Consider the following 26,950-nt stretch of genomic DNA (forward strand, 5'->3'; position numbering starts at 1 on the left):
GAGAGAGAGAGAGAGAGAGAGAGGAGGAGAGAGAGAGAGAGAGAGAGAGAGAGAGAGAGAGAGAGAGAGAGAGAGAGAGAGAGAGAGAGAGAGAGAGAGAGAGAGAGAGAGAGAGAGAGAGAGAGGGCAGGGGCTGTATAAGAGAAGGTGCAGGAGTTACACTGAAAACTATTTTGGCTGAATTCAGGCATGGCAGCCAGTTAATTCATTGCTGCTGTCAGAGGACACGATCTATTCAACAACCAAACAGTACAAACCATTGTGAGAGCAAGGGTCCGTGCAGCACATGTTTCTGTCAGAGCACCCCAGATTATTTTTGCTTTAAATCACCCGGTTGCTGTTACAAATCTGTTCAACAAGGCCCATGACCACCTACTAAAGAAATGTTTAGTATAAATTATATAAAATGTTAAGCGGCAATAGTTAATAGTTCTGGTGCGACCAGTGCCAAGCTCATGGCTTTGATTTGCAGGGAACACACAGGCTAATAATATATGGATGTACTCTAAAATGCTTTCAATAAAAATGGTTCCCAAACAAACAAATGATAATATAAAAAACTGACATGTTTTTCAGGTTATTTTACATCCAATGTTAATTTGCAGTCTATTTCTGTAATTTGACTTTTTTCAACTCATTTAAAAAATATGTGAAAATTCTGTAAAATGAAAGAGATTTTTTTCTGTTTATTGGTATAAAAAAGTACAATATTGCATCATTGTTTCAGAATAAATGCAGTCATTTTGATGTTTTCATAAAGTGCTCTCTCCTCTATGAAAAAGTTCAAGGAGAGATAGCACCACTAGCCAATCAGAGGGCAGCGCTTGCCAGGTCATCTAGAGTTTGATCGTCAGCTGTCATGTGATCTAGGCAGCAGCTGCTTTATCTTCTCCCTTGGTGAATCTGCTGAAAAGTCTGATATAAGACTCTCCATGTGATCAAGGATAAAGGCAAACAGACCCAACACTGCAATGCCTGGTCTTGGGTATGGAATGTGACTCTTTTATCAGTGAGAGATAATGCCATAGATTGATGCCTGATGCTGTTTGCACAGAGCCACCAACTCCGACACAAACTTTAAGAGGATGACTAGGTAAACAGGTCTGTTTACACCTGCACTCCTCTTTAGTTCTCCCTGAAAGACTGAGGCAGTCTTAACGTAAGCTCCGGGTCTCTCAAAGCTTTCAGCTGTCCCTCTACTGTGTAATCAGATCTTGAGCCTCGATCAACTGCTCTCTGGAGCCAGGCTAACTCAATAAGACCTCGCTGCAGTCTGACGACATGTGTGCGATTCTTCAGGCGCTTACATGCTAGAAAAAGCTTTGACGGCATGTTCAAAGGATAGATTTGCAGAGGGCATACGATTGCATAAGGTTTGTTTGGAGGGCGTGGAAAGAGCTGTGTCAGCTTGAAATAACACCCCATAAAAAACACAAAAGACAGCTCTTATAAGGGACAGTTCGCCCAAAAATACAAATTCTGTCAACGCTTTTACCCTCGAGACATTTAAAACTTATGACACTTTGTCTTCCAATTAGAACACAAAAGAAGATATTTTGAGAAATGTCTTTTGTGTCGATACAATGGGGGTCAATGTTGTTTGGTTATGTTCTTTAAAATGTCTGCAAAAAAAAGAAAGTCATACAGCACAACGGAACAATGGCTGTACCCATTGACTTGCATTGGTTTTGTGTCTCTACGATAGAAGTGAATGGGCATCGCCATTGTTTGGTTACCATTCTTCAAAATATCTTCTTTTGTGTTCCGCAGAAGAAATAAAGTCAATACAGGTTTGAAATAAAAGAAGAATGAGCAAATGATGACAGAATTTTCATTTTGGGGTGAACTATCCCTTCAAGGGGTTCTACTGAGACAGCAGTGAGATTTAATTGACAAGGAGTTTTTTACTTCTCTGATAGTACCTATATGGCACGTGTACATACGTGTTTCAAAATATTTCAATATAAAATATTTCTTAACAAATTCTTTCCAATAATCCTGTGCATAATTAGTATTCCAGTTCTTTCTTAACTGTCTCATGTCTATTTTAATTTATCTGAATAAATAAAAACAAATGAGATAACATTGATGCCTTCATGAAGCACAACTGAGATTATGAAAAAGCAACCCCTGAGCAAAAACCTTTTCTGATGCCGCACAATCGTTATGTACTACACTGCCATTCCTGCACTGACTTTCTCCTCTGGTGCCTAAAGGCCATTCTGCGGTCTCGCTCCTGTCAAATATTGAAGAGGATGCAAAGCAGCTGTCATCCACTGAGCCATTTATTACATTGACGGAAGGCTGTCATGTTTCACTCCATCTTCTTACAACCTTGATGACATTCATCTTACCTAATGAAGCTCACTGGCTGGTGAGGATGGGATGCCAGTGATCTCAGGTGATCCCTTGACATTTAAACTGGCAGCTGGGCATTTGCTGTGCTACACTACAGCCCCGTCAACCCCCTAAACCATCACCCATGATGGGGATATTTTGACACTATATATCTTGGGGATATCTTGATACTCAAGTAGTGTCTATAAGTGACCTATGTAGAGTGTCCCAAACTTTTATTGGGTTGCCATGTTTCCATTTACAACAGATTGACCAAAAGTTGGACAATGTTAGAATATTGCTTTCAAACTATGTATTGTTTCATAGTAATTTCCTGTTTTATGGTTTTCTGAGAATACAGAGAAAATGCGGAGCACTGTGTAATACAGTATATGTTACTGTATGCACATAACTGAGAATTTTATTTAAGGCTTTTCTGTTTATTGGAAACCATAATTTATTAGGAATACTACACTAAATATTGACTTGATGTTCAGAATTTCAGAACCCCCAAAAGTGAGGTTATAATCCTACAACCTCAGAACATCTCAATGTAGGACAGCATCTCCTATTTCTTCAGCATTGCCTATTTGATTCCTCCTCATATGGACCACCAGCAACTTTCAGACCACAGGGTAGGGCAACGCAGCATGCCAAACCCAGCCTCGTAAACAGACCTGCAGCTCCGCAGGGTTTCAGGGGTAATATTGAGTAACCTGGGCTCCAGCACCTTAATGAGCACCTGCTTATTAAAGCTCGCTCTTTGTGTCAAAATCCCAGCCGACAGCTATCACACGCAAGGTTTCTAATCCTGGTTTGGCTCTCTTTTAGCTTCGCCTCTTTTTTCTCCGCGCGGCTTTCTCCCTTCTTTTGTTTATATGTTGAGTTATGCCTCGCAGCGCGAGCTACTGCTTTTGCAACGACACTGACAGAATTGCGTGCTAGAGCAGACGCAGCTGTTCGCGAAAGACAAGACTGCACACAACGCATCTGCGAAGCTAAAGTTATTAATCACAATTGACCCTGCGTTACACTAAGAACAGAAAAACCCCCTTTGAATTACTTTCTCTTATCGTTTGCCTTTTTTGTCAGATGCCAAAGTTTACATTCACATGTATGCGTTTGACAGACGCTTTCATCTTGCATTGTATTCAAAGAGAGGCGTTTTGATCGGTTTGTGCATTTCATAAGATTCGAACCTGTGACCCTGGCTATGTTAGTGCTGTGTTGTACCTCATAAACTAGGGGGCCACATCTCTTTTATGCCACAGGACACAGCACGGTCACTGTTTATGTTAACACCTTAGGTGCCTCTTCTGCTCTCACTTTTTGACATGCTGCAGTGACCCACGGAAAAGTGGGCCCAAGTCATCAATATGGGTGAGAGAACATAAGAACCAAAAGGTAGGAAATGAGATCCTCTCTGACCAGACGCTGGTTCTACGTTTTTAGGATTACTGCCAAAAAGGAATGTCAATTACCCAAATGGACAAAATGGGATTTTGGGTTCATTTTAGACCAGTGTTTTTCACACTTTGTAAAAACAAAAGTGCTACAAAAAGTTCTTTACAGTGACACCATAGAAGAACCATTTTTGGTCTCCAAAGAGCCAATTATTCAAAGGTTTCTTTCAATCTGTTTCTTTCTGACTTAGTATATTCCAAAATATTTTTTTGTTTTTTATATAATATATGTTAATTTTATATATACATGTAAATGCACATACATACACGTTTAACAAATACTTACATACATGTATACAGCCATGGAAAAAATAAATGACCATTCCAAATTTAAATTTTATCAGCATTTCTAGAAGTACAGTATTGTGGCCATTCCAGACCAGTGTCTGTTGAATTTCAGCTACATCAAACCTCAGGAATGACAAAATCATCCAACAGCAACATGAAAGACTGACATCATGACAAGACATGCAAACTGCAATAAAAATGAAGTTGAACATATAAAAATATTTTTTGATCTTTTCCTAAATAAACGTACAAATATTACTATTGTATTTATTTAAAAGTGAATATGAACTTGTTTTCTTTGCAGTATTTGAGGTCTAAAAATACAGAGTATCTTTTCTGTTATTTTGACCTGTTTCTACAGTTTTCATTTTCTGCTAATAAATGCAAATAGAAACAATATTTTTATTTGAAATTTAGGAGAAATATAGTTAGTAGTTCATAGAATAAAACAAAAATACCTGTCACCTAAACACATACAGTACCTGTAAATAGTAAATTCAGAAAAACAGAAAATAATTTTGAAATGGTCTCTTAATTTTTTATTATATTAAAAATGAGATATTATACTTAATTTATATTATGTTTAAATATATTTACATATATTTCTTAAATATATACATATGTGTGTGCATTTATATATACATATATATTTAGTGTTTGGTTATTTTAATGTCTTTCTAGTTGTGTAAAGCTTTGGAATATTTTATTTGGGTAGAATTTGTGAGTGTAGGGACCTTCAAATATTGTTGTGGACAATGCAATTGCAATGCACTGTTTTAGAACCAGTGTGACAGTGGCAAGCAAATCATACAGCTGACAGTGAGCAGTTGACGCTTGTTATGTTAGACACCTGTAATCCTGCGGTGAAATACTACATAATCCCTTTTTTAAATGGGGGATAAAGAAACTCCCACGATGCCTCATCTACTGACACAGAGAACCTCCCATACATAGCAAATTGCACATGACGAACACAAGGCCCGGTCTTGTATGAGGACTCTGCTCTGACAAGCTCAGTGCACCGGAATGGGGGGAAACAAAAGTGGGATGGCAGTTCTCGATCTCTCATTGCCCTCTCCCACCTGCGCAAACACCTCAGCTTGGTAGGTCGCAGGTACGACACATAGACATGCAAGGAAGGACACATCGTTGAACTCTCAAAACCATTCAACTGCTAAACCGTTTTAACTAAGCCCTGATTATAAAAATGTTCAAAGGCTTGGCGCTATTCCTTCATGTTTTAATACCTCCTCCATAAATACCAACACTGAAAGAGCAGAGTTGAGCCGATACAGCGCCGACAAACACAGCTCATTAACTGCTTTGTTTACGTAAACTGACTTTTCACCCGCAAAACCAACAGCGTTTGTGATGTGAGCGCACGTGTAACATCACAGACTACAAAGGCAAGCTCTTAAACCTTCAAAAGAAGAATAATGGGAAATAATCGTTTTCATCTAAGATTAAAAATATGGAGTTAAATTAGTTTTGGGTTCGTGCTGTCTTGACATTAATGTTTTAGCATGTGTGAGTAAATGCTTGAATTCTCCGCTCACTGCAGGACCTGAAATTATGAACCTCATGTTCAAATTTAACAACTCCACTATTCCCCATTGAAATGTGCTGCTTAAATCGTTGAGCTTTTACAATGCCAAGGAACAATAGCACACACACAAACACAGGTATTTGCCAAATTATCATTTTTTCAGAACAGTACAACAGGGGAACAACTCAATTGCCACTAATGCACACTTCAACAATACTCACTTCCTGTGGCAAGACAAAAATCCCAGCAGGAAAATAATGCCAAGGCTGGATAATGTGTTAAGTAAAATATATTCTTCTTGCAAAAGCATGCTGAACCATTCATCTTACAGTTTGGACACAGCACAACAATATGTCTGTGTTGTGTTAAACTTATGCAGTTTGTTCTTTACAGACAGACAATAACTGTCTCCAGTATATTAAGACAGACAGGCAGATAAGAGCTGCTCTGGTTACAGCTGTTTGTATCCTTAGGCATTTTCAACTCTGTGCCAGGTACATAATTTCTTGAACACAGAATACATGCAGAAATCACTTCTGAGTGTAACACTTTCAAACTGTAATAGACACATACAGCAGAAATAGGAAACATACCGGAATTCAAATTCATATTTGTACATTACAAATCAAAACAAAGGATAGATTTATGGGGACAACAAGAGAAGACAAAATTAGAATGGAAAAAAAACGTAAAAGGGTGCATGCAATGAACACAGAGAAAGTGAACATATCTACACCTATGTAAAATGCAACTACTAAAAGGGGTAACACTTTAGAATAATGGTCCGTTGTTAACAAGTAACTATGCAGAAAGTAATAGGCAGTACTACATTAAATATATCTCTATGGATAGGCTATATATGTAGAATATATCCATTCATGTTTTGGTATTTGGCTTTTAGTATTTGTATTTATTCATAAATTAGTTTCCACAAACAACCTATTTTTTCACTTTATGTACGTTAATGTTGAGATTAGTAATTAATTGTTTTTTCTTTATTAATTGGTCATAGTTCGCAAGTAGTTGTCAATGATGGCATTTTTCTTTAGTAATTATCAAATACCAAATAAGGAACTACCTTTGTCCTAAATTAGCTATTACTTACTGTTTAGTTAATCTTGCTTCTATATTAGTTAATAGTATTAAGGTAAGTGTTAATGTAGTACTGCCTATTACTTTCTGCATAGTTACTTGTTAACAACGGACCATTATTCTAAAGTGTTACCCTAAAAGGTATAGTTCACCCAAGAATGAAAATTCTGTCATCATGTATTCACCCTCTTGTCATTTCAAACTTGTATGACTTTCTTTCTTTTGCAGAACACAAAAGAATATATTTTAAAGACTGATGGTAACCGAACAGTGGCGGTACCCATTGACTTGCATTGGTTTTGTGTCCAAACAATAGAAGTAATTGGGTACCGCCGTTGTTCGGTTACCAACATTCTTCAAAATATCTTCTTGTGTTCTGCAGAAGAAAGTCATGAAACGACAAGAGGGTGAGTAAATGTTTATAGAATTTCTAGCAAAATGTTTGCAGTATTGATAACTTTAAACGTAATGAAGAGAACTGGGCTGATACTCCGAATAGAGTACAAAAAGACAGAAATGACTGACACTAAAAGGAATGAAGCAAAGATACTATATGTAGCCTGACATTTCCAATCCATGGCAGCATTAATTACTGGATACACAAGGATTCTGTTCACTTGTTTCCCATTTTATATACGTAATTCTATGAGAAAAGCTGTCAAATGTATTTAAATATGGTAAACTGTGTTAAATAGACCAACTCTGAGTACTACTGGTGGCTGGAAAGACTATCAAATAATTAATTTGGTCTTGGCATGGTTCCCGTTCAGGACTACTAATTCATAGCTTAATATATGAGCCTATGATTTTACAGTGCTTTTGGCTTCTCTATTATTTGGCCAAAGCGGCCCGGGGACTGACGCCTGCATTACTGTTGTCCTGCAGAGGCAGATCACAGACACAGCATATCTCCAACAGAGCTGCCCCATTATCATTTGTTTGATAAGCAGAGCCCATCTGCAGTTCTGCATTATCTGTCTAATAAACCCAGAGATCCTGACACCTGCCGAGAAGCCAGGCGGCGCAGCATAACCAAAGCCTGTTCCCCCGCTCTTATCAAAGCTATTTCTACTTTAAAGGCAGATCATTGAAGTTAATGGAGCATGAGGGCCAACATCTCCTCCTCACAAACCCAGAGTCTGGAACTGATTTAAATATTTGAGAGGGCAAGACAGCCTTAAAATACAGAGAAAGCATTTTACCATATCTGACCTCTTTATAAAGCACGACCCAAGGCTTTGATACACGTGCCTTTCTAAACAGCCGGTAACTACAGTGACTGCTGAACACACATTTTTTTCTTTCATCAAGCCCTACGAACGGTAAATCACAGCGCTTTATTTATTAGCAAGGTTACGGTTTGTTTCGCTTCGACATCATGTAAACGGTCTGAGGCAGCAAACATGTGCCAGATCAGAAATGCTGTCGAGAAAAATGGGCAAACGTCAAGCTGAGGCTCATAATGGCCGGGCGAGATGCCACAAAAACCAAAACGTTTCTCGGGAGAAAGCAGTCAGCATCTTTCCACCAGCAGGAAAGTTAGTGAGAAACAGGAAATATCTGACCACACGAGAGAAAGGCGAAGCAAGAACATTTCTCAAACCGCTGTGTTCACACTTTGCAAGCTGACTGGTGTTTGTGTTTGTAATATCATAATAGAGCAATATCATGTCCATCGGAGGTTGGCCATGCATGTTCAATGAAACTAATGAGGAATTGAGATTTAAATCACATTGTGGTCAGTTTCTTAATCTGTATTTTGCTAAATACACACTCTAGGTGGTACGATGATGGCCAAGATGTGATTTTTTTTATTCAAAGTATTTCTGTTTTTTGAGGGTAGACCTTCAAGCATCTGAAAACGTTTTTTTGCCAAGTGCTGGCATTTGGTGACCTCTGATAGCATGTACTAAAATAGACATTTAATCAGGAAAGACCTGCTCTGATACAATCTGCCACAAGTGTCACACAACAACAATCTTGACACCATGTGCCAAAATATCATTGCAAAGTGACTCTATTGTCTTGGGCTCAATCTCACGTTTCTGTACCTCATAATAGTCACTTTAACTACCTTTCAACCCTTTTAAAAGGGCACATTTGTCTGACAAACTGATGAAAGAAAATTCAGAACAAAATATATTATCAAACAATAAACAACTCTTTATGTACCTAAGCTTCAACTGGGAATACCACTGTTTTAGTAACTTCACCAAAGCACACCACACTCAACCCAAACAAATGTGTCAGCAATGTGTCAAACAAAACCTGTCTGCTACAGTATCACAATGTGTGATTTCAAAATGCACCTTACCCACATGCCATATAACTGACTCCTGTTTCCTCATTCCCACCTTTAAACACACAGATAGTCTGAAAAACTGGGCTCCAGCATTCCAAGAATGGCTGCGGTATGGGGAAAAGAGCAATCCAAGGATAACACAGATTGTGAAGCCCCCTCAAGAATGGCTCGTACACACATTTAGCACACAATCAGGGAGAAACAGAGTCAACAGATGGACCAATAAACAGTGAAGACAATGGATTATTTGCTTAAGCAGAGGTCAGGCTTTCAACTCGGGGTTAACCTAACATTCTTATGTGCTCAGTAAAAGTAATCACCTTTAAGAGAGTAAATACTAGAATTAACTTCCAGATTTATTATTGTGGACTTAGTGTTGTTTCAGATGAGTGATATAAATAAGACTAACAGTGGTACCATAAAACACAAACAGGGCTGGCATTCCGACATGAATCAATGCATTATTTTAATGCGAAATATCTTAATGAGCTAGCACATTTAGGGATGTTTTTTCTTTCACATAACACATCTGTTTTTATTGTCTGAGACAGTAAAGTGTAATTTAGGCTCACACAGGGTCATAACACTTGTTGATAAAGTCCACACCTTTTCATAGTAAAGCGACTCTTCGAAAAAAAGTACACAATCTCCAGCACAGTAGGTGACACCGGGTTCACTTTGATTTATGTAAACTTCTTTTAAACTCGGCAGGGAACACAGAGTTATGTACCTCTAAATTTCTACTGCAGTTAAAGGGACCTCTTGTTTGGACTGATACACCCCAGTGCAGATATACTGTAGATGTGACTTCAAAAGAATTACTTTATGTGTGCCCACGGCGAGTCTATTTGTGTCAGTAAATGTAGGAATGCACATGTGCACTCCCTGATGTGCTTAACATGGTCCATAAACAAATTGGACAGCAAAAGTTACTTCTCTAAGACTTTACAATACGACATTGTTTTACATATTTATATACATATTCTATTTGTATTTTATACAGTGATAACTTTACTGTGGCACATTACACATGTGTCACAGCTTTTCCCCAACTAATTTGTATTTATTTTGAGTCCTTCATAATTCATTTTACAAGATTTTTCTCCCAACTAGGACAAAAAGTTTAACACATCTTGTCCTACACATGACAGATAATAAGATGTTATCTATAAGCCCAGAATGGAAAGTCAGTTCAGACTGTTAACGTTGTGTATCATCAGAGGAAACAGTCTCTAATAAAGTCTTAATGAATGAATACCACGACTCACCTCTCGCTTCACATGACAGCGCCAAGATCAAAAGCCCAGTTAGAAAAGTCAAGCTTCCTCCCTCTGAACACATTACGATGATCCACCACTAAGAGAAACAATCATAACAATTTTAACCATTCAGACGGTCACGTTTTATAGCCAAACTTCAGTGTGACGCGACGCGGATAACTACAAAGCGTCTATAGCATACACGCCGTTGATTATGCGATCTAGTTCGTCGCGTCGCGTTTAAGCGAACGATTGCAAAGCCTGATAAACGAAAAGCTTATTCTGTCAATGTAGCGTAAGTGGGTAAATACTGTAAGTACTCACGTATCTTAAAATGCGCTCCGCAGCTTAAAGTTATATGATTTAAAACCAGAATGATTATGTTTCATTTAAACCCTCTTGAGCACTCAGGTCGTCCTTTGAGGTTGGTTTGTATATTTGTTGTAAAAGAAAAGAAGTCCAGGAGCAGTTAGGTTCCACTCGCCTCTTCTCTTGACATGTCCCGTCAGCATCCCTGACCGAGCAGCGAACTGAAGATCTACAGCTGTGAATCACAGCAGCGCTCCGCCAACCCAACAGCTGGAGACGGGCAGACATTAAGAACGAGCGCCCCCTGTATGAAACACGATGCAAGCACAATTCTACAAAGTGCATCATAACGTGAGAAATGTTGAATTATGTTTTTCTGTATTGATTTATCAAATGATTATTGATTGGGACTAATAAAACCTTATAATAAGATCCCACAATACTTTGTATTTTGGTAAAAAAAGTTGGAAATATTTGAGATTTATTAGGACAAGCATTTCAGTGATTTGTCAGGTAGATAAGAACAACCAAAAGCAATTGTAAATTTGCTAAACTTGAGATTTCAGGCGGATTACTATTTCTGGCTGCTTGTTTAAAGTTGTACACCAAATATCAATGTATAGTTGATTCTTCATTTTGTCACTGGTAATACGAAGAATATTTTAACTTAATTATCCATAGCGCGACTGTAAAAAACAGGAACCACTGTCCAAAGCAAATGAACTAAATCGTATATATATATAACACATCTCATTACTTAGCTAGGCTTCTGCATGGACATCAGGCCTTACCCCAGCTATTGGCTCATCCATGGGCAAACACAACCCACCGACATGTGATGTAAGGCTCACAACATATTGGTTTCCCGCATTTGTAGTAAAAAATCTTTGGCTCGGCGGCCTAAAAAATTCATACATTGAACAAAGTCAGTCTTATATCAACCGGGTCTAAGCAGCACCACAATTTGGCTGTCAATTTCACCATAAAAAAGAGAAGAATGTAGCCTAAATTGGCTACAAACGCTAAATATTTAACGTTTCGAAGAGCATCCTAAATATGCAACTGTTACAGTAAGCAAGTGTAACAGTTTTATTATGGTTGTTATTTTCATTCAAAATCCCCTTTTCTTTTCTGTAGAATTTATATTGTTATTTAGTTGTTCTATATGTTACATTGTATGGGTTAATATTTTTCGTTTTAAATTTGAATGTATATGTTCAATTAAGATGACAAATGTGGTGCACTGTCACCTTAAGAGAATATACTCCGCTGGCGCTCGTTTAGCTCGCTCAGATCACTTCCTGCTGAGCCGATAGGAAGTTATGGCGTGTCTTAACCAGCCATGTAATGGTAATATATTGTTGATGCTTAACGATATACTGTATATATATCTTGAACTAAAAATGTATTGTTTTGTTAGACATATTTTGCACAGTATGACTATAAGACTGTATCAGATTGTGATTGTATTAGAGGATAGCGCTTGTTAGCATGTTTAGCTAACTCTCCGTTTGCCCCCAGGGTAATGCCAAATACAGAGAACTACCATCACATGTTCACAACTTATACTCTATTTATGCAGAAAATAAACGAAGCTGAACAGACAGAGACGTGTCTTTATTGAAGATTATCAACACAACGCAGAGATGATATGCTGCCCTTACACAAGCATCATCAGCCATTCACTGAAGAGTAGCAAACTATTTGTCCCGCCCACGAGAACAAACGGAACATCTGGGGCATGTTCAAGCTCAAACCGGTGCGCTTGAACAACACGGTGAACGACACGTTTCCTGGAAACGGTGTGCAACAGGGTTAGAGATGCGTTTTCTCTTGTTTGGTGGGTGTGTCAAGAATGTCGGCCCAATCAGCAGCAACATGTATATAACCCACGCGGTATTAAAGAGACAGCTCGCACAATGGGTCCAAGTAAAGTCGTTTAAATGTGTCCGCTGCAGCTCGGTATACGCAACAATTGAAGATAATAGAAGACATGTATTTTGCAGTATTCAACATGTATTCATACCGATTTCATCAGGCTCCGAAAATTATTCAAATAGAACACAAAGAATGGCCTTCTCAGCTGCCATAGTTCAACTCTTGCGTCATCACAACAAGGTGTTCAACCGCACCACTGTTTCCGTTTAAAAAACGTTTTGCCGGTGTCGTGCCGAAAACACACTCCCTGCCAGATTATGCACCCCCCCTCCCCATAATGGTTAGGGTGAGGATTAGGTGTTAGGGGAGGGGTTAGGATTAGGATTGGGTGTGGGGAGGGGTTAGAATTAGCCAATCGGACACGTGTTATTGAAGGGGGTGCATAATCTGGCGGGGAGTGTGTTTTCGGCACAACACCGGAGCTGAACGCAGGCCGGATTTGTTGACAACATCCCACCCGACTAAAATTACAGTTCTGATTGGTTTATCAGCGCTTGAAGTCTTCGGCTTGACTTGTGTTTAAATACTGAGTGCATAAAGTGCTAGAACATTGCAGTATATTGAAAAGTACTGACTTTTGAATCAAAACCCAACTCATCTGTGGTGTTCTGACAGCTGTTGGCGTACTGATTTCCAGGTAGGCTTTACGTATACAGACATGCGCAAATTAGTATCATCTACACGCCGAAAACTTTGTTGCAACGGGAGAAAGTTGCTTACACCATTTGACCATCTCCCAATAAAAGAGTATACACATTAAGCACAATTAACTTTGGTGCCGTTTTATGCCTCATCGTTGCAATACTACAATACGCCACACAGACGAAAAGTTTATGCATATAAAGTAAAAGAAAATACATTCTTCACATGTTTAGAACTCTAGAAATGCATGCGTTTTGCGAGGTAACGTTAAAGGGGTGGTGCAACGGTGTGTCATGCATTCTGACTTTACAATGTTAAACGTGCGGTCTTCTCATGCTTAACATGGTCAACTTGTCAAAAAACGAGTTAGACGTATTACGTAGTATTTCTGTGCTCGATACACTCCCCCAGTGTTCGTACAGGTTTCGGAAAGTTTTTTTCGAACATGAAAAATCGTTACATAACTTTTCTTAGTAACCCAGCAAGAGAAATAGCGCGCCCATACGTCATCACTAAAAAAAAGAGAAGAGAACGCCCACGCGCGAACCATAACCCACAATTCTTTGCGTCGGCCAACGTCTGTTATTTGAATAAACGGCAACAGCTGCCAGGAGAGTAGCAAGCTTTTCAAAAGTGCGGGGGAGGGATGAGGTTTGTTAACAATAAAAAAGATGAATACAATAACAGAAAGGTACAAAAGGTATAACATACAAGATATAAAAAGCTTCCCATTTAAAAGAGTGATACTAAAACTATAAAAACACACTCGGTGGTAAGCTTGATAGTGACATGGGTCTGACAGGACTGTGACTGCTAAATTTTGCTTACTTGCGCCTTGAAAAGGGGAGATATATGTAAAAAAATGCCCACACAAAGCTTTTTCTCTGGTGGTATAAATAATGTAACAATTTACTGTTTTTAAACATTAAAATAATATACACTTTTCTTTCATAGTTCTTAAACAGGTATGCAAACAATGACATCATTTCTCACCTTTTTCTCCTCAACAGGTACAATCAAACACAACAGGTAAGTATCCACAAAAGTATTCAGCTAATCAACAAACAATGCTCAACATATCAAAATCAATTGCACTGGCAATAAACCCATAAATACACTGCTGAACAATGACAATTTGTCCCTCGTCAATTCCCTGCCTTCTTCATCACAGTTACTTAATACATTGCATGCCACACACATAACCGAATTTAGCTAGCTGTTGAACAATATCCCAATTAGCAATTAGCATTAGTCTAAAAAACGAAATATAATACAGAAAACACTCGACATGTCAACAAAACATAAACAGAACATCTTCCCAAACACATATCAAGCTTATTTAAAAACCTCAAAAGCATAAACACTCATTCAAAGTACCTGGAAAAGGGAGATGTAAATAATCATAACCATAAGTTACCGCCTCCTCAGCACGAGCTGACCGATAAATCTAACACACCAAGAGAAGCGGGACTTAAGGCAGAACAGCCAATCATCAGCCGGTCACACTCAACGCCGGTGTCATGTTTGAGAGGGAGGGGAGAGCCGCAGCGAGCGCAGACACAAAGCGGCTAGAGTAACGGAGGAGCGACTGCTGTAAGGTGTTTGTGCAAAACTGCGGAAAAACTGCAGAAAAAGTGCGGGTGTTGAACCCTCTCACACCCACATCCCCCACGGGTGCGACGCCCCTGACAGCTGCACATTCAATCAAATATGTGGTGTTTAAATGTTAACAGTTTACAATTTGTGTCACGTTTTTTTAATCTTAGCAGGCATATGTAGCATATAGGTTTACAAGTGTTTAGTGATTTTTAAACGTTTTGAAACAGTAAGGCAAAATTTTATATTTGTTTAACTCTTTTGGCATTGTTTAGGGTAGAAAGTTACCGACTTTTTTAAATCAAGTAGAAATCATTTTAATTAATTTGACAGGTGTGCGAGTGCAACGTGTTGTCATAGCAACGTGGTACTTCCTGTTTCCTTTTCTGCTAGTATGTCCTAAGAAGGATGTCTTGTTTAATTCTAAGTTGACAATCCTCCGTATACTGCATCCTTAGAGGATGGTACCTATGGAGGACACAAGGACGCAGCCTTACGAAACGAGACACAGCTTGTGATCTTTCTAGACTCTATCTAGCGGGAATGCGAAACGAGACACAGCTATTGATCTTTCTAGACTATCTAGCGGGAATGCATTACAATGAAAATGCAGATCGTGAACAGGCAACGACCCTTGAGGGCACACCTGTGATGTACCCAAAATCAAAGAAGGGGAAACCAACAGTCAAGCCAAAGAAAACGGAGCTTGGCACAAGTGTAAAAATATACCAAGGGTTAACAAAAACGTGTAAACCACAAACATTTCCATGCCAGGATACATCAGTGACCTCATGACACTGCTGTTCACAGAAAGTGTTTGACAACCCTGAAGTCTTTGTTGAGTAACTCAGAAAATTTCCCATTCCAGAAGACCTGTCTGCGCAGTGTGACAAGCCGTCAAAAGAGGAGCTGGTTGCCTGACATGTGTCTCTAGGTTCAATCCAGTGGTGGCCGGAAGCCAACGTAGTTCCCACCAGCATCAGGAAACTCCTGGCGAATCCGCTGGACAACACATGCAGGAATGACCACACGCACATGTCTGCCAAGATATCCCCAGCACCAGCTGGCAAAACTGCGATAGGCCAAATACCTGAAACGTCTGGAAAAGAGTTGTGTACTTACTGCAATAATGTCAACATAAACCTCATATTTGTATTAATATCAACAATCATCTTTGCATGTGTATTAATGTGTCCTTTAACATACTATTAATATTTCTTAAAGTTAATTTGTTCTATGGAAAGTTTGCTTACAAAATAAACATATTTTTTAATTGCTTTGGTTTGATGATGTGACATAACCGTAAGGTTACATACAGTTATACAAATGTTAATTTTAAAGTTACTCACTCCTACTCCGTTCTCCTTCTGAGTGGGCCATAGTCAGCTCTGTAAATATTATTTATGTTCTGCAGTGTAGAGACACTCAGGCAAGTTCAGTCCAGGATGTTCAGTCATACATTGCAGAGAGGTTGGTGCCTGAAGTATTCTTGTCCTTACCTTTTAAAAATTATTACAAGACATCATGTTACAGATGTCATTTGCAGTAACTCAACCATACAATTACAGTGTTATTTTCAACATTTCATTTTATAGAATTAGGTAATGACTATGCTGGCAGTGTAACACACTGTGTGGATCATGTATGTATGTCTAAACCGTAATCCCCAGTTTATAAATATATTAATATAATGGCATACAGACAGTTTACAAAACAACATATTTAAAATACTAGGATTATTCAACAATGCCATATTAACGAGGATAGACTATGAGATGTTATTAGTGCTAAGGCTTGGCGTAATGTATGCTCTACTAATTGTAAGACGCTTTGGATAAACGCGTTTGCCAAATGAATACATGTAAATAACAAATACTTTTCATGACAGCATTACCTTCTCTATTTCTTGACAGCACACATTTTCGGCCTCTGTTGGCATTGTAATGCACCAAGGCATTTACACCTTTTAAAAACGGGCAAATACAGAAGACAATTAAAACTTTATGAATGGTGACTTATACGATTTTAAAATAGCGGCAAAGCTAACGAGGAATAACGATGTTTACCATAAAGAGACGTCCATCTGTAGTCGTTGCTGCTGTGGTTCTTGCTCTACTACAGTCTGATTCTGGATCATATAAGGCTCGATCAAACTGTAAGCCATAGTTAACGTTATGAAAACAACAAAACTTTTTGGTACAGTATTTACATCCATGCAACAGCTGGCGGACGTCACGCAGAGGCTAGCGTACTCGTCTTTAGCCCCGCCCATTGGAACGCCCCCAGAAGGTCGGCTTTCTTCAGAAATAAACGTACAGAAATAATCTTCTGTAAATGTGAGAAAACTAAACACTTTTCACAGATATGATGAACGCAATACTACTCTACAGGTACTCAAGATTAACATACGATTGACAGAACCGGTTTATTTAACCCCTCCTTTAAGTAACACAGTTTGGTTGCTCTGCCATATTCTCTCAAGCTGGTTTGATTCATATACGGCTGTACCAGTAGGTGGTGCTCCAAGTACGTATCCAGTTTCCATTAGAATTCTCTGAAAGATCCATTTGGCGTGATGTTAACACTTAATTTCAAGTTTTTCCAAGCACTCTGAAGAGCTTAGATTAAGTATCTTCCTAATTACAAAAGCTGCAAATTCTTTTACCTAAGACTGAGAGCACGCAAAGCCAAAAATCACACCACTAAAACAGCAGACTAGATGATGGAATCAGCCTTTTATATCAGGTTTTATGTGTTTCGATTTCTGATTTTGTCATAAGCATGGCTGACTAAGATTAAATATTTTAACTGGTTTGCTTCATTTCTCTATCTTTAGTCATGCAATGCAGTGTCATTGCAACCTTGTTCATGAATCAAAAATGAGTTTTGTGTTTGCAGAAGCTCTTGGGGGACAGGGGGTGGAGGAGGAGGGTAGCTCATGGTTTCATCTCCCTCTTTCCTTCAACACGATGCGGATTCCCAGGGCGATCTGGCGCGGGATGAGAAACCGCACATAGGCCTCTCACCACCCCCGTGGACCCCTTGGCGGTTCTGCTTAGATTTCTGGGATGAAGATGTCCTCAGCATCCACCCACTCTTTAGTTCGATGGTGGGAGGTGATTTAACAGTACTTTATAGCCATATGATGGCCTGTCTCATTTCCTCTTTGGTAAAATATAATGCACTTTTCTCTTCTCTTGCTTTTCACATTGCCCAAAAGTTGCTTTGAAGTGTTTATACTATTAGTGAGAGCAGTACAGTAAGTGATATTTGCATTAATGCATTTGGCAAATGATTTTACTCAAAGTGAATTATAGTGCATTCTGGCTATGCATTTATTATATATTTATTTCTAATCCGTATGCACATTCTCTAAAAAAATCAGCCCCATGACTTTGCATTGCTAGTGTTATGCTCTACAGCAAAGTTGTTTTGAAGCATTGCTGATACCAGCTAGGTATTGACTTGCCATGTTCTATTGTCTAGTGTGATGATGTTGTGTGAACTATTTCAGAGGTAACACAAATCGTACGCTGACTAGACACTTGTTGAAAAGAATTGTCTGTTCTCCTGACATGTTCGATTGGAACTCTGCCGCTGTGCAGCACAGAGAGACTCAATGAAAAGAAAAGTATAGGTGAATACAATCATTTGAGCTGTTTGGAGGCATGGGTCTGATTGCAGACCAATCCAGATTGTCACAGAATTGGTAAATATTGACAGTATTCCCACAGAGACCACCTGAGAGAAGTTTGGATTGTAGCAGCAGTGCTAAATCAAAGAACATCAACTGACAAAAGCATCACTTTAAGTGGTCTAATTGAGCTAATGTACTTCAATAGAAAATACGCAGCACTGGCTTTGGTTGTAGGAGGATCTGCTGCCTCATTTAAAAGTGCATAACATTTAAATGCATGAAGTTTTTTTGAAAGAGTTTGGAAAACAGTGTCGCGCTCATCAGCTCGAGCCACTAGGGAAGAGAGGGAATGCAGGGTAAATCAAGTTAAAGATATTTGAAGCACAGATAAGAGAGACTTGAAGATTTAAATCTCTGGTGCGTGTCAGTGCATGTTTAAAACTATAAGTCCAGGCAGAAAGTAGTTTTGTTCTGTTAAATACAAAATGAGATGTTTTGAAGAATAGTTCTGGGGCACCTTTGACTATATTTGAATTTTTCTCCCATGGTAGTCAATGGTACCCCAGAAATCTAAATATCTTTCTTTCTGAACAACTTGAGATTGAGTAATTCATGACAGAGTAGTTCATTTTAGGGTGAACTATCCCTTTAACCATTCCATATAGATCCAAAACACATTTATTTTAGGTGCATATATAGGTCATTTTGTCTATCAACGCTTAGAGTATTTCACGACTCTTTAGAATACCTGATTGTGATTCGTTGCTTCCCACAAATATTTGTAATAATTAACTTCCAATGCAACTCATTTCCTGCATAGCTATTCTAGTCTCCTATCTTTCATATCACTATTGTAAAAAAAGTTCAACTCAAATCAAAATTTCAGGTTAATTTATTTGTACGTTCAGCCAGTGATTACAGTATCACAAAATAAATACTGACAGGGTGATTAGGCCCCCGATGCAACCCTGTTGCACATCTCCAATACATGTGGAAAACTTGAATTGGCTAAATATTGTGGAAAAACAGCACATATGTAAATGTTCAAAAGTTCAAAGTAGGCCATAGAGAGGCGAAGGAATCGCAAGCCTATAATCTTAACAACAATGGCAGTGAAGGAGAGGACAGTAGCAATTATGTGTTATGTGTCTGTGTGAATTCATGTGTCACTACTGGCAGACTTCAGTAACTCTCATAGTCCTCACAGGTGACAGGTGTCTATCTATCGCTTACAAAAAACAAATCTGGAAAGAGCTTTTCTCTTGACCCCAATAAATCCCCTCTGGTGTCCTTCATCGACACTCCTAGATCCTGTGTAACAATGATCTACCTCATTTTCAGAGTTGCTGGAGGATAAGCTTTCTGCTTTTGCTTTTTAACATCTAACTGCTTATGACCACAATTTCAGAGGAAAATCAGTCGTTCACATTTAAACAGTATACTCCCGTTGCCATGTAACCTCTAGAATTCTTGCTCTGTCGCTCATCGTTTCCAAGAAATACACAAACCTGCATGAATCCATTCTGCTGGAGTTAGGGCTGTCATTATTATCTCAAGGGGCTTTCATGCACTTGACCCAATGGCTGCCGTAAATCAAGTGGCCAGTTTTACTTTCCATAGTTGACACTCCTAAACCTATTTTGACTGGTTTTTAGAATAGAACCAAGTGCGGTATTTTGTGGATTTGGAGTGCTGCTTCTAAGCACTTCAATGAGACATGGGCCATTTCTTTGCACAGCAGTGAAAGGTGAGGTACAGAAGTGAAAAATCTGCATATGAGGATTCAGTCTGTATTATTGTAGTAAATCCCTGATCCTCATTTTAAAATTCAATATTTTTGCACATGAGGTTCTTACGAGTGCTATCTTACTATCTATCTCCATATGAAATAAAAAAATTGCATTATCATTAAAACTTTGTGTGTTATCTTTAACTCTGTATTATTTAAGGTTTCTTTCTTTTTGCTTCAGTATTAATTCATTTAATGCTGGACAGTACTTTAGAATACAGTTATACAATATAGTTTAGAATACAGATAAAAAGAAAAAAACAGACATGTGAGTTGAAGCTAGAGAAGTGAACAAGCGAAAGAAACCCTTAGAAATAAATTTCTCATCAATAGATGGCACTGTTGGTCTTTTAGATATCAGAAGATTCTGTGGTTAATGTGCAGTTAAGCAACTCACTGAACAAAACTCATAAAATACTAAATTAATATTTAGTAAATCTCAAACAGATTTATTTTAAATAGGAGATTTATTATAAAATATAAGCCATTTGTCATTTAGTGAAGTAGTTTTGTAAAATTTGTAGCTTTATTTGCATGTAGCATATGTGTAAAATCTGTATCACTCGTGTAAAAAATCCTTATCTTAATCTTGGTTTGACATTTTCCCTTAAATGTACTAGACGTGTGTGTAGACTTGTCTTCACCTTTAAATATGGCCTCATCCACCACTTTATCTCACTTGAGGTCAGATAAGACTAACAGCTATCGGTTAATTCCGCCTCAAGGCTGTCTTTTTGAATTCACAGACGTTAGTATTGTGCATTGGCATACACATAACAAATATGTAATTTAATTCTCATTCAGTGCAGCAGTGTAGCCCATTATTTTCACCTTAAAAGGAACAAAAACGCTTTCAGGAAAGGACTTGATTTTTGCGCACAAAAGTTTAACTTTTGTAGAACATTATTTAAAATGACTGGATGGTTATTGAATGACTGGATCCGTCTCAAAAAGAATATTAGGAGGAAAAAAAGCGGCGACAAAATTTAGTTGTAAACAAACTGGTGAGTCACTTGTGTGAGCACCGGCACAAAAGACTTTGGTCATCATCACACGTTTCCATTATGACATCACTCATGTAGACGCAATGGGAGTTTTCCTAAAGCCAAATCACAAGGCTGGAGACCGACCTTGTTAGATGGCAGCACACAAAATGATTGTTTGTCGACCTTCACAGTTGGTTAACATTAACGTATTGCAATGTGTTATTGCGAGCAACACTAACTGAACCGTGCGTCCAAAATAGCATACTGCTGCTACTACAGTAGACACCGAATTAGTTGAAGTACCTACTGCTTGATCATTTTATATAGTATGGTGCATGGACATACTACATTTAACATTTACCATGTTTTTTTTGTCATGTGACCCATATGTTAGATGACATATTAACAACAACAGTGAACATATTTTACTCAGGCTCAGTTTTCTGGTATTGTTGTACTTTAAAATTTTTGAATTTGGCTGCCCCTCAGCTCCCATTTAGTCTCATGGGATATAAAGGAATAGTATCTATCAGATGCATACAGAGAAATCTCAGTGTTTTAGTAGACCATCCAGTTATTTGTATGGTTTTGGACATACTGTACTACTCATATTGCATACTGATTTTGACATTCTATATTAGCAACAGGTGATTTTGCATGCAGGGTTACGTATTCAACCATGTGGGTTGAGCTGTGAAATAATAAATATAGATTTACTGCACATCATGTAAAATTTGCTGTGCAGAGTCACTCTGACACATTACCTTCTGGCTGTATATCAAGATTTGGAAATGAACCAGCTTCAATTTGTAAGTTACTGTTGCTAAACACGGTATTTCTAAGTTAAAAATGCTTTCACACTTCATAATTCATTCTAAACACCTCAGTAGTCACATTTTCACCTTATGTGGGGAAGGAACATTTGATCATTTTCTGAAAGATGAATTGTGTAGATGTACAGAAACGGCGTCATTTTTAAGTTCACCAGAATGCTGCAGAAGAACATTATACCATTTGAAGACATTGCCTACTTTCTTGGACATTGTTATGTATAACAAATACAAGCACATGAACCAGCTAACGAAGATCTAAATCTAATCGACTGCATGTGTTTTAGTTAGCAATCTGTTGATTTCATATGTTTGGTCTGTAAAATGTAAACAAACAGGAACCAAATTAAGAAAAGAAACTAAGAAACTTAATTGGGTTAGCATCCACCTACCTGACAGCCTCTGACCCACAGCAGGAAATTATTTGGGATAAGAGCCACCTAATCATTCCTAGGCACATGAATACACGCACACACACAATTATGTTGTGCTCTTTTATAGAAGAGAATGCTTTGTTTACTGTTGTCTGAATGTGTCTTCTGCACACAATTGTATGCAGAACAAAACAGCCATGGGGAAGGGAATCAATACCATGTTTTGGATGCAGAGAAATGCCTCTGTTATGTGGTAGTGCCATGGTTAAAGATCTGAGCTGGTAACCAAAAGGTCGAAGCTTCAAACCCCCCTAAAGGTGGTTGCTGTGCTCACCTTTCACCACTACGCCCACGTAACTGCAGGTTGCTCCCAGGGGAATGCCTCTGCATTAGAAATGCTTTGGATAAAAAGCATCTGCTAAATGACAAATAGACATATTTAGCAGGACTCTCCGAAACCCCACCTATTAACCCTAAGTAGTGCCCTTTTGCTTTAATAAAAGGTTTTATTTAATCACACAATTTAGCATGAAAGCATTTTTTCAGCCTTTGTTACCAACATTCTTCCTTGTGTTGTCATTAAGTTAGATGTCCTCATGGATGCTGTGGCGTGATATACATAGTAGATGTTTTATTTCTTAACTGTTACACTATTGCAAATATTAATATTTTTAATATTTAACAATATTAGTTAAATATAATATAATATAATATTGTTAGTATTAAGAATAGGCCATGCGAGTGGATAGGGTGAAATGATGCAGAATGGGATGGGAATTACAGCCGGACATGGTAAAGGGTAAACAGAATATAATAATAAATATGTTACAATATTGCCTATTAACAATGCATTTCATAATGATTGTTAAATGACTAAAGACTAAAATCTTGAATCTTCACGTTATCACTAAATAAAGACATATTTGAAATTTAAGGATTTCTGGTTACACTTCAGAATAGGGGGCAATTCCCGCTACTAACAAACCATTAACTAAGACTTTTTCCCCAATAAACTCTTAATTTGTTGCTTATTAATAGTTAGTAAGGTATTTGTTAGGTTAAGGTATTGGGTAGGATTAGGGATGTAGAGTATGTGCTTTATGAGTACTAATAAACAGCCAATATGCCAATAACAGGCATGCTAATAACAACTAGTTAATAGTGAGAATTGCCCACTATACTGAAGTGTTACCGAATTTCTTATTTAGATTATTTGTGCTACCTCAAGGGGCCTTATATTCTGGTTAAAGAATATTGGCAACCGAACAATGATTGTACCCATTTCCTTCTATTGTAGGGACACAAAACCAATGCAAGTTTATCAGTTACCAACATTCTTTAAAATATCTTCTTTTGTGTTCTGCAGAAGAAAGAAAGTCATACAGACAAGAGGGTGAGGTAATGATCACAACATTTTTTATTTTTGGGTGAACTATCCCTTTAATTCACGCCTTAAAAGGAATGAGAAAATCAAATGCTTGACATTCAAAATAACTACAGCTCTTTGAGTTCTGCTGTTTTTTGCAGTTGGTAGGAAATCGACTAATAAAGTCCAAGACTATTCGAAGTAGAGCTCCCCATTGTAAGCATGTGAGATTTCAGTAGCTTGTGTTGTTTATACAGTTGTATACTGTTGATACTGTGCACAAGCGTATTCGGTGGATTGGAACTCAGTCAAGAGAGTAATTACTTTTAATCACGAAATGCAGAAGCTGAAGACAAGGACGCAAGCCAGAATCAAGACTATTCTTCCTCGAGCTGAAGAGGCACCAATCAGTCTGCCGTTCAACGTCCCTTCGAAACGCACGCACACACACATGCGCACGCACGCACGCACGCACGCACGCACGCACACACACACACACGCACACACACACACAGGCTTACACAATCACACGTGCACACTCCTTTTTCACTTCTCATTTGTATCATCAGCTTAATGACTGGATTGGGCAGTTTGCCTGAATCACATTGGAGCTTGGGCCAGAGTGCCGGTGGCTTTATTAACTTGGTCTGTTTCCAGGCTTCCCATTACCCAGTCCGGCTGTAATTCCCATCCCATTCTGCCTTTCCGCTCTGCATCATTTCACCCGACATCACCCTATCCACTCGCATGGCCTATTCTCACACCCCTCTATTCTAAAAATTTAATTTATCCTGCAGAGAGAGAAGGCGAGAGGGGGGAGAGAAAGAGAACAAGACTATATTCCACTGTGCAGTGTATCTATATGATTCACTAAGAAATGCCTGGATAACCTCATTCTTATTTTTATTCCATAGCAGTTAACAAGTCTCACTTGGTTTGTGAGTGTTTCTCAATATCTTCATATCGTCCGCTGAAGAAATTCAATTAGTCTGAGAGTATAGTGAGCCAGCGCACGCTCTGCCCCGACTTATATAATTGGAATGGTACTTTTTGTAAGTGGACCCAATAAAGTATGTATTTACTAGTCCTCTGTGGAAATTCTCTTTTATTGTGTTTCTCAGGCAAGCAGTAAAGCTGCACACAGCACAGCAACAAAAAAGTACCATGATATTACCACAGTGCTTTGCGAAGACGTCTGTAAGCGTCCATCATAAAAATGTGGTCCACAAAAGCAAAAATTGTCATGCCTATTTACAAAGCTGAGATTTTGCAGAATGTGCCGACTACTTTCAGTTTCGTGATGCACGTCAGGTGGCTAAGTGTTAAGTCTGTCAGCTAGTTTGACAAACATCTAATTATGGCCTGCTAATTTGCATCGCCTACCTAATGAATTTCTATGTCTAAGCGTTTCTGTGTGATTCATGGAATAGTCATTCTAATTATAGTCATCTTGTGTTATTTCTGACAGTAATAAGTTCAGCTGTGAGTCTGAACATTATGGGCTTTCAACGCATGAGCATTCCTCAGACTTTCTTTGCGCCTCTGAGCATCTCGTTTCTCAGCCTATACTCACTGTTGACCTTTAAAATGCCAGAGTCCAGGGCTTAAGGTCTCTGTCGCTCCATCTCTCCGTACTTCTTGTCTCCCTCTCTCGCTCTCTCATTCCTACACCCACACAAACAAACACCAGACACTAATCTGCACCGCACAAAAAACTTCTGAAGTTGCTTATGATGTGCCATTTAAGTGGGAGAATAGACCCAGTCACCATTCTGGATCCCATCACGAGCAATACGCAGATTCACAGAGTCATAATTGCATTGTTTATTGCAATGTCAAAGAATGTCAACATATTTTGTGATGTGGCTGATAATGGATATCAAATTCCATTGTATTGGCTGAAGGCAAACATTAATCACTGAATGATAAGAAGTTAATAGGATTCACAGGTGATGTTGTGGGCACCTCTTGGCAGCCATGCTGAAATGAGAGCAATATCAGCTCATAACAGAGATGCACCCGCACATACTCACACATATAATACACTCAATAAATCTTATTACGCTGAAGATAAACTTTAATGACAGGGAGCAAAGCTTGTATTAAGGACTGGGATACCTCCAGCAAGCCCAAGGAAGGGAAGACATATATAACTCATGGAGAAATTTGTAGCAAACAAACAAAAGGGACTTTTAAGGCATGTGCAGTACCATGTATGTATAATTTAACCAAGAATGCTTTTGAAATTCCAGACTTTTATTTACAAGTAGTAGCAAAGTATAATGCAGATTAATAAATCAAATATAGTTCACACAAAAGGGATAGTTCACCCAAAAATGACTTATCTTGTCATTTCAAACCTGTATGCCTTTCTTTCATCTGCAGAACACAAAAGAAGATATTTTGAAAAATGTTGGGAACCGAACAATGGCGGTACCCTTTGACTTACATTGGATTACATTATACAATAGGAACGAATGGGTACCGCCATTGTTTGGTTACCAATATTCTTCAAAATATCTTCTTTTGTGTTTTGCAGTTTTGAAATGACAAGAGGCTAACTGATGAATTTTCATTTTTGTGCAAACTATCACTTTAAAGACAAGGTAGTATGGAAATACTACAAGTAGTTGTGTAGTAAATTAAGTATCAATATGATTATCATTCTGCTCCACATAAACTGTATCAAAACAGATACCATCAATAAATAGTAGTTTTTTTAAAGGTTTAAACAGAAATATCTCATTCATGCTCGCATATGAAAATATCAGACAACAGTGAAGACGGTCCTGTTCTAATTAGCAGCTTAAAGGGATACTTCACCCAAAAACGAAATTTCTGTCATCATTTACTAACCTTTGAGTTGTTCCATCTCTTTATAAATGTCTTTGTTCTGATGAACACAGAGGATGATATTTGGAAGAATAGATTGGAATAGACAGATTTTGCCCCCCATTGACTACCATAGTAGGAAAAAATTAAATGGTAGGCTAGCCAAAAGGGCCCCAGAACTGTTTGAAGTCCTACATTCTTCAAAATGTTCAACAGAACAAAAAAAAACGATAAAGTAATTTTTCCTAGTATGGGAGTCAAGTTCTGTTTTGTTATAAGCATTCTTCCAAATATTTTTCTGTGTGTTCAACAGAACAAAGATTAGGTGAGTAAATGATGACAGAATTTTCATTTTTGGGTGAAG

General features: G+C 38.2%; 1 protein-coding gene and 1 long non-coding RNA gene across 5 annotated transcripts in view; both read right to left on the reverse strand.

Moving 5' to 3' along the window:
- The window catches only part of fgfrl1b (fibroblast growth factor receptor like 1b), a 30,473-nt gene extending 19,675 nt beyond the window's left edge, over nt 1–10,798 (reverse strand). For all 4 annotated transcript variants that reach the window (XM_057348800.1, XM_057348798.1, XM_057348797.1 and 1 more), the window contains exons 1-2: nt 10,612–10,798; nt 10,297–10,384 (exon numbers count right to left, since the gene is read on the reverse strand). In XM_057348800.1, coding sequence (XP_057204783.1) covers nt 10,297–10,369 — 73 coding nt within the window. In that variant the 5' untranslated portion in view covers nt 10,370–10,384; nt 10,612–10,798. The remainder of the gene's footprint in view (nt 1–10,296; nt 10,385–10,611) is intronic.
- A 4,958-nt stretch (nt 10,799–15,756) lies between these two features.
- Nucleotides 15,757–16,979, reverse strand: LOC130563969 (uncharacterized). Its single transcript, XR_008964178.1, has 4 exons — nt 16,839–16,979; nt 16,667–16,735; nt 16,122–16,271; nt 15,757–15,871 (listed from the first exon to the last, which is right to left on the reverse strand). It is a non-coding gene; the product is annotated as an uncharacterized LOC130563969 (long non-coding RNA).
- Nucleotides 16,980–26,950: the final 9,971 nt, after the last annotated feature.

This window comes from Triplophysa rosa, linkage group LG13, assembly GCF_024868665.1.
Source record: "Triplophysa rosa linkage group LG13, Trosa_1v2, whole genome shotgun sequence".
In the NCBI taxonomy this organism is placed as follows: Eukaryota; Metazoa; Chordata; class Actinopteri; order Cypriniformes; family Nemacheilidae; genus Triplophysa; species Triplophysa rosa.